At 31.8% G+C, this 16618-nt stretch overlaps 1 protein-coding gene across 5 annotated transcripts; it reads left to right on the top strand.

Annotated features, from left to right (window-relative positions):
* Positions 1–1564: 1564 nt before the first annotated feature.
* LOC107930842 (protein phosphatase 2C and cyclic nucleotide-binding/kinase domain-containing protein) lies at positions 1565–9443 on the top strand. 5 transcript variants are annotated; one of them, XM_041117041.1, is made up of 16 exons: positions 1699–1754; positions 1931–3084; positions 3539–3670; positions 3746–3976; positions 4071–4196; positions 4661–4723; positions 5171–5253; positions 5664–5895; positions 5989–6305; positions 6528–6615; positions 6713–6779; positions 7054–7331; positions 7438–7503; positions 7665–7786; positions 8439–8595; positions 8673–9443. In XM_041117041.1, exons 2-16 carry the CDS (start codon positions 2041–2043, stop codon positions 8916–8918), a joined length of 3252 nt encoding a protein of 1083 aa, XP_040972975.1. In that variant the 5' UTR covers positions 1699–1754; positions 1931–2040; the 3' UTR covers positions 8919–9443. The 5 variants fall into 5 exon arrangements, with proteins under 5 accessions (XP_040972974.1, XP_040972978.1, XP_040972975.1 ...); XM_041117042.1 differs by having other exon boundaries at positions 1699–1826; XM_041117040.1 differs by having other exon boundaries at positions 1565–3084.
* The last annotated feature ends 7175 nt before the right edge of the window (positions 9444–16618 follow it).

Genomic DNA, 16618 nt, shown 5'->3' with positions numbered 1-16618 from the left:
ATTTTTTTGGTTAGGTGAAATTGTTTGTATTTTAACGACATTTCATAATCTACGAAAAGAAAAGTGTCTCAAATAATAAGAGTTTCATAGTGGAACTCGTTTGGTCACCGTCATGAAAATGGTGGGTCTTTTTCTAACATGATATGTTCTCGTAATTCGTTTTTGTTGCATCCACTAGTAATGATTTTAAATTTTTTAAAGTTTAAATTTATAATTTAATTAATTTTTAAGTAAGATATTGATTTGAATTTTATAAATGTAAAAGTAGTGTTAATTATAAATCGTTTATGGTTTTAATATTGATTTAAGTTTGTTTATCAACTTCTGTATTTATATTTTAATATATATAAATATAATGTAATGTTAAATTTAGCTATTAATGTATGCATATTTTACTAATGTGACCCTTATTTTTTTTAATGTGGGCTTTATATTTGAAAAAAAAGTCGAATTTGACGATTAACATTTAAAAAAGAGTTGAGATGTTTTTTTTAAATATTCATTAAAAAATTAATATTTTAATTAGTCTTCCATTTTAAAAAATAATTTTTTAAAAAAGTTAATTTTTAAAAGATTAATGATTAAATTTAACTTAAAAATAAAAAATTTAAAAATTAAAAAAAATTAAAATAATTTTAATGTTATCCTTAAAAATATATTAAAATAAAAAGCTAAATTAAGTTTGTTGATAATCTCAAATTTGGCTTGGCTTGACGACAGCTGGAGCTCCGGCTCATTGCTTACGGGATTTGGAGTTAATTTCGTCGAGGATCTTGAATCCTCGATAGTTAATCTAGTAATGATTAAATTATGATTTTAACCCATTTATTATTCTTAATTTATTTTTTTTATCAAAATTAAAATAATTAATAAAATAGGTCAAACGAACAATTTATTTATCGAAATAGGTCGAAAGGGAGGCCAGCAGCTGACAACTTTCGCTCAAGTAATTGTTCCGATCAAGCATGGAGTAATGTTGTAAATGGGTCCCTGAACTTTTTAAAATTTTTGATATGGTCTAATTACTTTAAAATTATATTTAAAAATAGTATGTCAATTTAAAAAAAAAGAATAAGAGATTATATGAAAATATCAAATTGATATAAATATTTTTATTTTAGTTATCTTAAAATTTTTTAAAAGTGTGGTTAAGCACATAATACAATGTTTTTGAAATAAGAGAGATAGTTAGACTGGTCAAACTATTGATTTTCGATCCGATTGATTCGATTATCTAGTTGGTTAGTTCGGTTCAATTAATCTATATTGATTCATGAATCAATTAATTTAATCTCTTTTTCTAAATTGATGTACCGACCAGATTTTGAAAATAAATTTTTTTTGTCTTAGTATTGACTACCAACCGGTCAATATTAAAATTTTTAAAATTTGAAAAATAAATAAACTAAAAATGTCCAAATATTAAAATTTTGACTTATGCATAGTACAGGGATTAAAAACAGAAATTGACCCACTTTACGGCACAAGACGCTGTTTCATCTCGCGATGCTAACGGACGCTTCCCTCATCTATGAGAGTGCCTTTCGAGTAATCCACTTAAAATAAACAGTGACTCTACGGCTCTTCCTTTCACTATCTCTGTTCCATTTGTTTTATATTTTTATATTTTTCCCCATTTTAAAATAATTTATTTAAATAATATATATTATTTTAATATTGTAGTAATTATTTTAGACTGATTGGCTCTTTTCAATTATTTAAAAAAAGAAATTATAAGAACGGTTTTCAGAGCAGTAAATCACATTTTTTTTCTTCAAACAATTTCATTTCAGTGACGAAATTCGAAAATTCTTTGAACAAGAAATGTTGAATTCGTTAATTTTTTTCTCCAATTGATTTATTTTTTTCGAAATTTTGAATCCTATCGCATTTTTTTTAAATTTTGTCTCTTTTTCTTTGAATTTTGAAGGAACAAAAATGGAGTTTTAGTTATCCAAACAGCGATGAAATGAAGCATTTAACGATTTCGAAGACTATTATCGTCTCCAGATTTTGTTTTTGATTTTTTTTTGTGGAGTGATGGGCTGCGTATACTCGAGAGCTTGCATCGGCGAGATTTGCGTGCCGAAGGATGGTAGAGTTAAAGAACCGCAACGCGGGAGGACAAACGCGGCGGAGATTGCCGTTTTCTCGCCGACATCCTCAAACGAAGGTGAAGAAACCAGAGACCAAATCCACTCTCAGTTAAGCTTGAACCTACCTGGTGACCAGGAGCTTGGCATCACGCGCCTCTCTAGGGTTTCATCTCAGTTCCTTCCGGCGGACGGTTCTCGAGCGGTTAAAGTTCCGTCAGGGAATTACGAGCTTAAGTATTCTTACTTGTCTCAAAGAGGTTATTATCCAGATGCTTTAGATAAAGCTAATCAAGATAGTTTTTGTATCCACACTCCGTTTGGAACTAATCCTGATGATCATTTCTTCGGTGTTTTCGACGGCCACGGTGAATTCGGAGCTGAATGTTCACAGTTCGTCAAAAGGAAATTATGCGAAAATTTGTTGAGAAGTAATAAATTCCACGTGGACGCTATCGAAGCTTGCCATGCCGCGTATTTGACGACGAACACGCAGCTACACGCTGATAGTTTGGATGATAGTATGAGCGGAACGACGGCCATAACGGTTTTAGTTCGTGGTCGGAAGATATACGTGGCGAATTCTGGTGATTCGAGAGCGGTTATAGCAGAAAAGAGAGGGAAAGAAATCGTGGCCGTTGATTTGTCGATTGATCAGACACCGTTTCGCGTTGATGAGCTGGAGAGAGTTAAGCTATGTGGAGCGAGAGTGCTTACATTGGATCAAATTGAAGGGTTGAAGAATCCGGATGTGCAGTGTTGGGGAACGGAGGAAGGCGATGATGGTGATCCTCCCAGGCTTTGGGTGCCGAATGGGATGTATCCTGGAACTGCTTTTACAAGGAGTATTGGGGACTCGATTGCTGAGACAATTGGTGTTGTGGCAAATCCGGAGATTGTTATGCTGGAGCTCACTGAAGATCATCCCTTCTTTGTGCTTGCTAGTGACGGGGTCTTTGAATTCCTTTCTAGTCAAACCGTGGTTGATATGGTAAGGGAATCATTTGAATGTGCGGGATTTTGATCATTAGTGATTAAACTGAAACTTAGTTGTTGTTACCTGTGATTTATGATTAATGCTAGTCGGTTAGATTTCTTAATTTTTGGTCAGAACTTGGATGCTATTTTAGGAGTTTTTAGGAGTTTGCCTTCTTTTGTTAATGTTGGACTTTGGATTTGAGGAATTGGTATTCATATATTATGCAAATTAGAAAAATGACCATTGAAGTACATTCCATGAATTTCTGGTTGTAAAAGGTTCTCTATTTATTATATTCTTATTAGTTGCTTATTTAAGTCTTCCTATGTGTCTATGATAATGGTATTTTCTTAATTCTTCTCATCATATTTTTATTTAGGATGATATATTTGTTCTTATTCTTAGATATAAAATTTGATGCCTAATTCATTTCATTCTTTATTAGTAATTGTCCTTTATATTTCAGGTTGCAAAACACAATGATCCTCGTGATGCTTGTGCTGCAATTGTGGCTGAATCTTATCGACTTTGGCTTCAGTATGAAACCCGAACTGATGATATTACTGTGATAGTTGTGCATATTAATGGACTAGTTGGGGTAAGTGAGCAAGCTTTTTGCTCCAGATGTATTTCTTGTCAGCATGGCTAATTGTTTCTCATTTGTTTCTCTCAGCAGGCTGGTGGTGAATCGGCTAACCCTGCTTCTATTTTACGGCCTCCTGTTCCTCAAGTGTCAGAGGCAACAGGATCAGAATCTCCTTTGGCCTTTAGCTTGAGCTCTAGGAACCAGCAAGCAAGGCATGATTTATCACGGGCTCGTCTTCGTGCTATTGAGAGTTCATTGGAGAATGGGCAAATCTGGGTTCCACCACCTCCAGCTCACAGGAAAACTTGGGAAGAAGAAGTAAGCCTTCTGTTCTATTCCATAGTTTTGGATGCATTAAAGGGTTTCCTGACAAAACCATTCTTCTGTCTCGTTTTATGATGATGTGTTACAGGCGCATATAGAGCGGGCGTTGCATGACCATTTCCTCTTCAGAAAACTAACTGATTCACAGCGTCATGTTTTATTGGATTGCATGCAAAGAATTGAGGTCCAGCCAGGGGATACTGTGGTTAAACAGGTTAGTCTTTTAATTTTCTCTTATTCTTTTGTTGCTACTATTTCATTTAATTCTGATGTTGTTCCCTTACTGCATGAGCAAATAATGTCTTGAAATCACATCATTACTATGTTGCTATCATGTAAGTTATGAATAACCCAAGCGAAGATGCCACTTTACTAGCGGTCAGTAGGATAGAAGTTTGAAGCAATTGGCAGCAGTAAATCCGATGAATGAGCTGCTGATATTAAAACCATTAGGTGTCAAAGATCCAAACTTCTCCTGCATATAAGCGTGCTTTCTGCCTCTGTTGGCTGGTTTGGTTTGAAATTGAGGTTCTTTTTGACAAAGCTGAACCCTGGTTCAACGACCTTGATTTCACATGCAAGGACCGGAGTAGCTAATATCTTAAATACAGGTCAAGATGAAGTTGTTTGCATGGTTGCAATTGAAGTTAGTATCCTAATTGTTGTTATATTTTGTAGGGTGGTGAAGGTGACTGCTTTTATGTTGTGGGAAGCGGAGAGTTTGAGGTCTTGGCAACCCAGGTTTGTTTGTTTGCTTTGATCATTATATATATATATTATATTTGGTATCTTTCATGTCTGTTTACTGTTTATGTTCGGGGTTCATGGCTGTCCCTCCCAACAATGTCGTTTCCAAGGTTCAAACCTGCGTTCTCTTCTTGGGAATGCAATTTGCCTTGCCACTACGCCCAATTCTTATCGGTTGCTTTGATCATTATATGTAATATTACCTGCTATCTATGGTTAAACCTATCAAAGTTCTCAAGGGCCCGAGCTTGTTTTATGGAATTTGAACTTAGCCTCAGCTCAAATATTTGCATCCTTATTGTGGTTCAAAGCTCAAGATTGTCATGTTCTATTTCTCTGTTATCAAATTTTCTTTTTTGTTTTTATTAATGGGTTCTTAGTTCATGGATGATTGTTTATTTTTAGCGAGATTTAAGTTTTCATAAGAAACTATTCTTGCAGGAAGATAAAAATGGAGCAGTGCCAAGGGTTCTGCAACGGTATACAGCTGATAAGTTGTCATCGTTTGGGGAGCTGGCACTGATGTATGTTTTCTTCTCTTTTCCTTTCTCACCTCATAGTAAATGAAGAACTCTCTAATATATTTTTTGAAGTTGACATTGTTTTGCTTATTAGAAATTGAAGCGCACATTTATTTTTATTTTTTAAAAAAGAAATGCACATTTGGAAAGCTTATTGAGAATTTATACGGAGTAGCAAACCAAAATTAGGTTAACATGTTACCACCATTTATTTGGAGTAGTAACAAAGCAAAAATCCACCTAATTTTCTTAACACCTACGACCTATCAGTCACTATTTTGGTGCATTTTTAGTTTTCACATGTGGTGTGTGTGTGAAACCTGCTGGTTTCTTGAATTGGGGTTATTTTACTTCGCTTTCTGGCTAATTGTGTTGTACAACTTACCTTGATAATTTGTTTTATTGGTATACAGGTACAATAAGCCTCTCCAAGCCTCTGTGCTCGCTGTGACAAGTGGAACTCTCTGGGCTTTGAAACGAGAAGATTTTCGTGGAATTCTGATGTCTGAGTTTTCTAATTTATCATCCTTGAAGTTGCTCCGCTCTGTCGATCTTCTATCAAGGTTAACAATTTTACAGCTGAGTCATGTTGCAGATTCTCTTTTCGAAGTTTCTTTCTCGAATGGGCAGACCATATTTAATAAGGTAGAAGTTTTCCTTCCAATGTTATATTTCATTTTCTGTGTATTATTTTTGGTTCATATTCTTATTTTGTATATTTCTCTTGCATATCTGCAGAATGAAGGCCTCTCAGCATTGCACATTATCCAGAAGGGCCAAGTGAGGATTACTTTTGACAGGGATTTGTTAAGCAGCCCAAATGTCTGCAGTCTCAAGTCTGATAACTCCAACGAGGATGATGATCAGCAGACTGCGAAAGAGCTGTCTGTTGAAAAGACAGAAGGAAGCTATTTTGGGGAATGGACGCTTCTTGGTGAGCAGATGGATTCTTTAAGTGCAGTTGCAGTGGGTGATGTCATGTGTGCTGTTTTGACGAAGGAGAAGTTTGATTCAGTTGTGGGTCCTTTGACAAAGCTTTCCCAGGATGATCAGAAGTATGTCTTAGTCTAATGCACTGAATGCTGCATCTTTGTTTTCCTCCTTTTTTCTGTTAGAATGCGTTTCATTTTATATTTCACATAAACCTTCCATTTTAGAATCTGTAAGCTTTTAGAATTCTCTAACTGAACAACAATGAACTTTTTATTCCTTCTCTTCTCATTTGAATGTTTAATACTTTGTTTGAGAATGATATTGTTGTCTTCATTGCCATTTAGGATTAGAGACTATCCTCTAGACGTGACCAAGGATTCTTCCAAAGAAATTGATATTTCAAGTCTTGCTAAAGTTAGCTTCACTCAGTTGGTAAGAAGTGCTTAGTTCTACCTCTGCCTTGTGGCTAATGTAGCAAAATGTGATCATCAAGAGAACAATTCCTAAACTCAGCTAATGGCATATGCAGGAGTGGAGAACAAGTTTATATTCCACTGACTGTAGTGAGATTGGGCTTGTACTTGTAAGAGACTCAGGTTGGTTATATCTGTGTATTTACTTTTCCTCTCATTTTAAATTAAAAAAAGAAGCTTTTTCTTGTGTAACAAGTTTAGGCACAACAGTTAACTGACATGCGATATATAGACTGATTATGCATGCTTATATTAACTGACCAAGGCATGTCAGTTGCATTATGGGAGTATAGGAAAATAAGCATGTTAGGTGCTATCTGCTATGTTGTGTTTTTAAGGAACTTGTTATGGAACGACTGATAAATATTTTTTTTGTGCTAAATGGATTGATTACTAGAAAAAATCCTTAGTTTGAAGAGGTTTTCAAAGCAGAAGGTAAAAAAACTAGGAAAAGAAGCCCAAGTTTTAAAGGAGAAGGGTCTGATGAAGAGCATGAGCTCTGCAGCTTGCATGCCGGAGATTTTGTGCACTTGTGCTGATCAAATGCATGCTGGAATTTTATTGAATACCTACCTTGTCTGCCCTTTGGCTTCTATACTTCACTCTCCTCTAGATGAACAATCAGCACGGTTCTGTGCTGCATCTGTTGTTACTGCTTTAGAAGATCTACACGAGGCGAGTTTCTAGCAGTAGTTTTCTTCCACTTCATTTCCTCAATTCCTTGTGTAGCTGTAATTTATTTTAGTTTGTCATTAACACCCACATTTCATTTGAATTTCAGAATGGTGTCCTTTACAGAGGAGTCTCTCCGGATGTTTTAATGTTGAACAAAACTGGCCATTTACAGGTTGGTACTATTGTATGCTGTGTTATAGTTTGTGCTGACTTTTATATTTAAATTACTATTAAGTTTACACATAATCAAAGGTCTCCCTTCTCTTTTACATATGAAGGATGGCAAATCACGAGCTAAGCTTAGTTATTTTATTTTGTTATGTTGCATTGCAGCTTGTCGATTTCAGATTTGGGAAGAAGTTATCTAGTGAGAGAACATTTACAATTTGTGGGATGACAGACTCTTTAGCACCAGAGGTAATTCAGGGAAAGGGCCATGGTCTTCCTGCTGACTGGTAAAAATACATCCTTTTCTCCATTTGTCTGGTTGTCATAAACCTCTTCCTGCTATATTTTTTATCTAAATGAACAGAATTGATTAGCTCAAAATAACTACACTCCTAGCTTGTTAAAGAACATGATTTGGGTTTATAATGGAGATTAATTAACAGTAACACAAAGAAAAGAATTTTAATTTAACCATGAAGGTTTGGTTAGTGCATCAGAAATGTCTTAACACCTACAGGATGTTTTTGTTGGCTTACTGAAGGGTGCAGTGGTAAGGAACATTGCACTGCCAGGAGAGAACTCAGGTTTGTACCTTGGAGATGACATTGTTGGGAGGGGCAGCCAAGAACCCCAAAAGGATTAGTCTTCATGGACCGTAAAACAGACATAAAGGATACCTTGGTCATACCAAAAAAGAGGGAAATTCATCTTTAGTTTGTTCCTTTACCTGCCACTTAATATACCATAGGTTTTCCTATTGTAGTTCTTGAAAGTTTTCATGTGGATTTTAAAGAACATCAAAGATGGAGGAGCTTTGTGTAGGATGTGCGGTCCTAATTTACTATTTCTTACCAGTGGGTTTGAAAGGGTTTGTGCAGTTTGATGACCCTTTTTTCCTCTCAGCTTTCTTCTATGAAATTAATCTTTTGAAACATGCAGGTGGTCCCTGGGAGTCCTAATCTATTTCTTGCTTCAAGGTGAAATGCCATTTGGATCGTGGAGACAAAGCGAGCTTGATACAGTTGCAAAGATTGCAAAAGGACAGTTTACACTGTCGCAGAATTTAAGCCCTGAAGCTGTTGACCTAATCACTAAGGTCTTTATTACCATTTCTTAGATACCTCATAGAAATCATGGGATCGCTCACATGTTTATGTTAAAATAATTTTTCAGTTGCTTGAAGTTGATGAAAATGTAAGACTGGGTTGCCATGGTTCTGATTCTGTCAAAAATCATCCATGGTTTGATGATGTTGATTGGAGAGGAATCAGAGATCAAAGTGTTCCTGTTCCACACGAGTTAACTTCTCGTATAGCTCAACATTTAGAAAGTCATAATGAAGAGTGCCCTGTTGCCGTTACTTCCCCGACCCAAGATATAGCAGTGCTCAATGATCCAGAGTGGCTCGATGAATGGTAGAAGAATGACCTATATAGTTTCTCCTTCGGTCTACATTTTGCCAATAGTTTGCGAGTTGAGTTCCATTCGACATGATCAAAATGACTACTGGATTATCGGAAACTGGAGCAGAGAAATCATTGCAATAAAGTCAATTGTAAAGTTGAAGGCCTTAGATTGCTCATAATTCTGTGATTTTTTGGTGCTCAGTTGCCACATTAGCCGCATCTAACCAACTCAGTGGATAGCTCAGTCAATAGTTTTTTTTTTTAAATCTTCAATTTTTACATATTTCCTACTTTTGTATATAGGTAAATATGTAAATAAGGGTTCCTTGTACTTCAGGCTTCCACTTCACTTTACCGGCGGCAGTAGATAGTTAATTGGTGGGGTTCGGCCGATTAGGTCGTTATAGATGTATTGGCATATCGAAACCACATAGGATATGTTGATTGACATCTGTAATTCTTATTTCGAAGTTACTCGATCATTTGTACTGTTTTCAACCGTCTTTTATTTAAATGAATTCTAGTTTTCTCTTGCAAACCAATCCCGTCTTTCCCCAAGATATATAGATATATATATTTCTATGCGCAGAAAAGCCTGCTCGGAAAAGGAAAATACTCCAGGGCACTTTCGATCAAGTTCACCAGCAACAGTTCGGGAGAAGACAAGGAAAGATTGCAGGTGAGGTCTTTCTTCTATGCTTAATTCATGGAGTTAAAGCATGCATAGTTTCTGGTTATACTTGCTTTTGCTGTGTTTGAAACTGGTCATATCTGATTATCTTATTCACAGAGGGAAGTTGCTTCCACGAGAAAGATAGTTGAGTGGACTTTTCTCACTTCTCAACCAAGTTTTAAAGGAACCTTATCACCTTTATGGAGTTCACTGCCAATGATGTTGAACAAATGACTTTGATGAGAAGAGAAGATTTTTGTTTTTGACAATATGTAAAGAAAAACACTGTCTGGCATGGATATATGCTGTTATTCATTAGTTTTACTGTTGAATTTTATTTTCTGTATTAATAATTGGTTGCATCTGAGATTTTGACATCGGAAAGCACTGAGACTGGGACTTATACAAGTTGATCTGTGCAGTTTAGTACTTCAGTTCTCAACTTCTCCAGTTCCGATATGGATGATGGCTATTTGAGGTTCTTCTCCGAAGGATAACACGGCTACTTGAAACAATGATTTGCCAAAGTTATGAACAACAATGATCTTTGTGTCACTTTTTTGATACCATAAGATGCCTTACAGCAATAAGTGGCTCTGATATCAAATGTCACGGCTTACGTCAACGTGTAAGGTATCGGTCAAACGTTTTTGTCTGCAAAAAGCGTTTCATAAGTTAAAGATGATATGATCATTTATATCCCATTCTTTAGTATATAGCCAATATGAGATTTATAACACTTCTTTAGGATTACGACACTTGTATACACGAGGATCAGAAGCGGAGAATCCCCAAAAGATAGACAAAGTTGTTGCTGTACTTAGCTTGTCCCGAGTTGGTACAAGAGGTCACCGGTAGAGAGGAGATAATCCCGCATCCAGCCGTGCATAATGCTTTAAGGGTTACTTGATGGGTTCAAAGATATTCAGGTACTGAATTTGAAAATATAAGGCAAAGCTGTTTAGTACTTGGTTGCTGTTGAAGTCATTGAATTTAGTTTTGAACCCATTATAGTCAACAAAATTCTCTAGTTAGGGAAATAGAAAATGCAGTAAATTATTACTAGATTACTACAATATTTTAGGGTAAACTATACTAAGGTCACTAAACTATTAGAAAATTTTTGTTTTGGTCACTTAATTTCAAAATGTTACAAAATGGCCATTGAACTATTCGAAAGTTTTTATTTAAGTCACTAGGTTGTTACAATTTTTTTAAAAGAAGTTTTGCTAGAAAGCTCTAAGCGAGAATTCGACAATCGATACGGTGGATAAATATCCATCGATAAGTAAAATAATATACCTTAGATCCAACTCAATATGATGGCTAGTGTCAAAGATCAAAGAAGAAAGTTGTTTGGATTTTGGTTCTCAGATTAGTGACGTTCAAAATTGTTTCATGAAAAAAATTAAATTGTGGAATGGAATGAGAATGAGAGTTTTTGATTGGTGTATGTGGTGTGAACAAAGGGTCATAAATCACCTATTTTAATAGCCTAGTGACTTAAATGAATTTTTTTGAATATTTCAATAATCATTTTGTAACTTTTTGAAGTTAAGTGACTAAAATGTAATTTTATTAATAGTTTAGTGATCTTGAATGTAGTTTACTCAATATTTTAATATTATTATAGTTGAGTGTATGACAAAAAAAAAAGTGAGATTATAGTTTTTATGGACCTGTTCAATTTGTAGTGCATGCAGGTGACCTTGAATATTTTGCTGAAAGATCGTAAGCTATATCAAGTGATCAATAAATTATAGAGATGCATGCCTCAAACCTAATGGGGGGGGGGGGTTGATACTTGACCTCAAAAAGGGATATCAATGGTTTTTTTATTGGCTAAAACTCGTATTAATCCAAATTGATTTGTACCCAAAACAATTCGAATCCTAAATGATTTAAATCCAAAAAAATCTTAACCCATACGAATTCAGAAAATCGAGCATCACATGAAATGAACAGGAAAGGACTTAAATGACTGGAACTGAAATATTGTGAAAATTTTAAAAATTGAATTTACTGATTGATCCCGCGGTGATGTCATTAGACTGAGGAGTAGTTGGTGCCTTCCATAATTTTCTATGGAGGCGTGGGTTTATTAAAATATATTGGCCTGCATTCATGGTGTTTTTGGTAAGTGAGTGGCATGATCTGGTTCTGGTCAGGCAGATATGGACGAAGGAAAACAGGTAAGCTGCTTTAACTTTTAGGGATGGCGTTGTCCCGAATATTCGAAATTCGTAAATTTGTTTTAAAATCTCAATTTGTACAGTATTATTCAATTATATGATGGATAATTGAATCTATTAAATATTTTGTTATACAATTATAATAAAATATATAATAATTCGACTCAAAATTCGACCAGAAATATTTATGGTTTAAATAGTCCCAAACATTTTATTTGGGGGTGGGGAGGCCATACAAACTATTTTATCTTCTCTTTTTCGGAAAAGTTTCTTCCTCCCTACACTTAACCTTCTTCAAGACCATTTTGTCTCTCCATTTTTACTTTCGTTGATACTGTGTATCAATATACTAAATTAATCAAGATAAGAAAAACTTCAAAAGTAAAATATTATTCTAGATAGTAAAAACTTCAAAAGTAAAATATTATTCTAGATAGTAATTGGAATGAATTAAATAATTATTCAGATATGTAAAATGCAAATAGATTAGTACATTTCGACGACTTTTAGTGTTTTTTTAGAGTTTATAAGTGTAAAAACATGAATAAATAATTACAAAATAGAATAAAATCAATACAAATTATAAACAGATGAATAATAAGTAATTATCAGATAAAATCTATACATGGTAACTGTATATAGTGGGACTAGAGACCCATTAATGATAATCGCACATGATGAAATTTGATCTTGAAAGAGATCTAATATATCATTCTTTGCCAACAATATCAAGATCTCATTGACAATAATCACTCATAAATATAAAGAAATAAAGAAAAACAACAAATATAAATTTGAGCGAAAGACTATAATAAGCAAGGAAAAAGTATAACTTAATTGAATAACCTACATTCTTTGGTGGTGTTTATCAAAAATAGAAAGAAATAAGCTTTTTGGCTGCATTTAGAAGAGTTCATTGGTCGAGTTTCATAACGGTCAGATTTTTTTAAAAAAATTAACATTAATATTTATACATTTTTAATAATTAAATTTAATTAAAATTATTTTTAAAAAATTTGAATGAGCTTATATTGAACTAAGGCAAAAAAATAAAATCATCATCCAAATATGATGTAGGATGAATCAAACTTTTGAATCGGACTAACCATTAAACCTGTAAACAGTTCTAATCAAAATATTTTATTAAGACAAACCAATCCATTCTTTAATCTTATCTAATGCTAAAGACATTAAGCAATCAAACCATAATCAACGTTGCTTTATCTTAATATGAATTGACTTGGAAATAAATAACGACATGCAGTTTATCTTTTGTTTGAACGAAGTTGCTTGGTCAAGGCTGCTGCAATAATTGTTTTTAACCTAATAATTCATAGATATCCATGTTTTTTTCTTATCCTATCATAATCATGTTTGCGGTATTTTATAATAAATTTTGATATATTTATAATCGCTTAAAGATTAAACTCGAGATTAATATTAATTAAAAAATTGAGCTTCATTTATGATTCGTTCGACTTATAGATTTATATAATATGTACACTAACATTGAATCAAGTATGTGAAAAAATTAATTAACTGTTACAAAAAATTAATCAATCGTATTTTATAAAAATATTATAGAGATTTTTATATTATGAATTAGATTGCATTTTGCCCTCTTTACTAAAAGAATAGACAAATTAATTCCTATGCGTTAGATTAAATACCTCTGTTAAAAATTTTATCTATTTTTATTATTAAAAACTGTTATGGTTAACAAAATAACTCCAATTTTTAACCGTAAAAATAGATGAAACTTTTAATAAAAAGACCAATTTGTACATTTTTGAGTAGACGAAACAAAATGCAATCAAATTTTTAGTATAAAGACCTTCATGATATTTCACCCTTTTTTTGTCGATATTTCAACTTCTCGTTTCCCGTCCATATATAAATTTATACATTAAAAATATATAAAAACAAACCTTAGTTTATATTGTATTATAAAGATTGAGAGATTTATATACTCTTATGTTTCATTTATTTTTAAAAAAAATTATGCTGATATCATATTTTAATTTTTTAAAGAATAAAACAAGCAGAAGCATATCGTTTTCTTTGTTTTCCGGATACTAAATATGATTAAATTATTTCATTTATTTGTCAAGTAATGTAACATTGTAATAAGAAAATATAAGATGTAACTTTCAAAACTGAGTTCTATAGATTGTGCAAAAGCAGGACAAGAAAGAAAGACCCATTTCTTACGTTAATACAACAGTAGATCAAATAATAAAATAATAGACCAAACACAATTAAAATGAATTTGAGTAACAGGGTAGGGATAACAGTAGGACGGGACAGTACGAATGCTGCTATCCAATTTATTACCACGTTATGTGTTGTTTTATTATTTCTCTTATTTTATTATAGATGTGTAATCTTGAAATCTATAGACAGGAGTGATAAAATTTTATTGAAAATTATTAATGGGAGGTCGAGATAAAATTTTAAAATTTTTATTCTTAAAAAGATTAAATTATATTATTAATTTTTAAAAATGGCTAAAATTACAAAATTTTTAATTTATTTAAATGACTAAAAGGGTTAGAATGAAAATTTAATAGTTGAGGGGAACTACTAATTAAAATTTCCCATTTGACCAGGGGCCAAAATCCCCTGCCTGCCCTGGTTTCGTCTCTAGCTATCATTACCTTTGTTGTGTTGGGATGCATTTATCCCTGTGCTTCACTTTAATTGTTTGTTAGATTTTTTTTTAAATATTTTTATTTTTTTAAAATAAGTAAATATTTAAATATAATTCTTTAAAAATAAACGCAAAATTAATGGGTCTTTTTATATCACATTTTTACATTTTTTTTCATTTTAATAGTTATATATATAAGGGTAAAATGATAATTTCATATGATATGATAAGAGTAAGCAATTACTATAATTGTTCTATCTCCATAGTAAAAAAAAAACGCTCCATTTCATATTTTCTTTTTTTAAAAAAAGAGAGTGAATTAATTCAAAATTCATTAGACAATTCAGTTTTGTCATCTCTAAGGTTTATTGTTGATTAAATTTTTTATTTTGAGAGGTTTATAACAATTAAGTCAAAGCAAATGAAAAATAAGATTTAATTATGAATTTCATCCTCTAATTTACAAAAATTAAGAAATTAGTCCCTTTATCTTATTAGATTTTGGTCCTCATACTTTATACAATTTGAGAAGTTAGGTCACCTCTTGGTAAACAAGAGAACTTGAACTATTGGTTTTTGGTAATTTATTGCATATAAGTTGTTCAACAATTGATTTTTACTAATTCTTTGCATACAAATTGTTCAACCTTTAGATTTATTATTTTTTTTTTTTAGGTTTATGATTTAATAAAAGAAAAAGTTTAATAGTGCTACCCAATTGAATTGACTTCTCTGGTTTCGTAAAGTAAGAGGATCAAATTCTAACAAATTAAAATAGAAAGACTAATTTCTCAGTTTCACAAAGTAGAGGGACGGAATTCAAAATTAGACAATGAAATCTTTACAAACATTGAAAAGTTAATCCTTCTATTTTAATTTATTAGAAATTAATCTTTGTATTTTAACTAATTTCACAACTTAATCCAATTGGATAACAATTAACAATTTGAATTTTTATCTATACCCGTTATCAGAAATTGCATATTCCGTTCATGAAATCTGCCTTAAAACTCATTTACCTACAAAAGCAAATAAAACAAATATTAAATTGGACTAATTTCTTAATTATCATAAAGTATGAGGATTAATTTATGAAAAATTAGGTGTATATTATTATTGTTTGGTAAAGGTGTGCAATATGCAGCCAATATATATTACAAGCTGACAATATGAAAAAGCTTGCATTTAATAGAGATATTGTTTTAAATTTAGGTTAAAACTTTAATGATATAATATTTATCTCAATGTTTTTGTTTCTTTCCAAATTTAATAATCCAAAAATTTGATTAATATTTTGTATCCATCATCTTTATCCCTAAATTAATCTAAATAAAATAAGCTTTACTTGACATGGATGGCTAGAGATTGTGCTTAAATTTTTTCCTTTATAATAAAAAATTAATTATTTGATTAGTGTAATTATTTTGAAAAGTTTATATGTAATAAATTTAAAATTTTATGAATAAGGTTCAGTCTTTGCAACTTTAAATTTTCATATCCAAGTCTTATCATATTTAAATGTCATATAAATTTTTTATAAATTATTTTAAATTTAAATTTTATTATGCGTGAATTCAATTTAAATATATTAAAATTTTCAATTCATTATATTTTATTAAATTAATTCTTAGTTTTAATTGATGGGACCGATTTGTAAGATAATTATACTTATAATTATTACTTGAATAAGTGACATTGGTATCATTGGCAGATTTTATTTTCAAAACCAGATTCCTTGGGTCTGCCATTTTGTCAACCTTGTATGTATATATATATATAATTTAATATGCTTTAATTCGATTAATTCTGAATTTAATTCTAAAAAATAATAATTTAAATATACTTAATTTGAATTTAAATTAATTTAAAAAAATAGTTTAAATTTGAAACAATTTGAATAAATAATTTAAAAAGATTAGAATTTAAAGTAATTAAGAATCCAAAATGTTTTAAACCAAATAATAAAAAATTTGAACCTCAAAATTAAATGACTTAAACGTAAAATAACCCAAAACTCACCTCATTCGACCCGACGAGTTTAAAATACCAAAATAAATAAATATAGTGCCTTTTTTCTATATATATTTCTAGACTTATGGCTTTTTCATAAAACATAAATTTTCCATAAAAGAAAACAATATGATTTTTTTTAAAAATCATGGAAAATAAAATTCAGAAAGGAAAATAATTTTCTAACT

Source organism: Gossypium hirsutum, chromosome A07 (assembly GCF_007990345.1).
Source record: "Gossypium hirsutum isolate 1008001.06 chromosome A07, Gossypium_hirsutum_v2.1, whole genome shotgun sequence".
In the NCBI taxonomy this organism is placed as follows: Eukaryota; Viridiplantae; Streptophyta; class Magnoliopsida; order Malvales; family Malvaceae; genus Gossypium; species Gossypium hirsutum.
The sequence above is the reverse complement of the archived record's forward strand: the minus strand, read 5'-3'. Positions and strand labels throughout refer to the sequence as shown.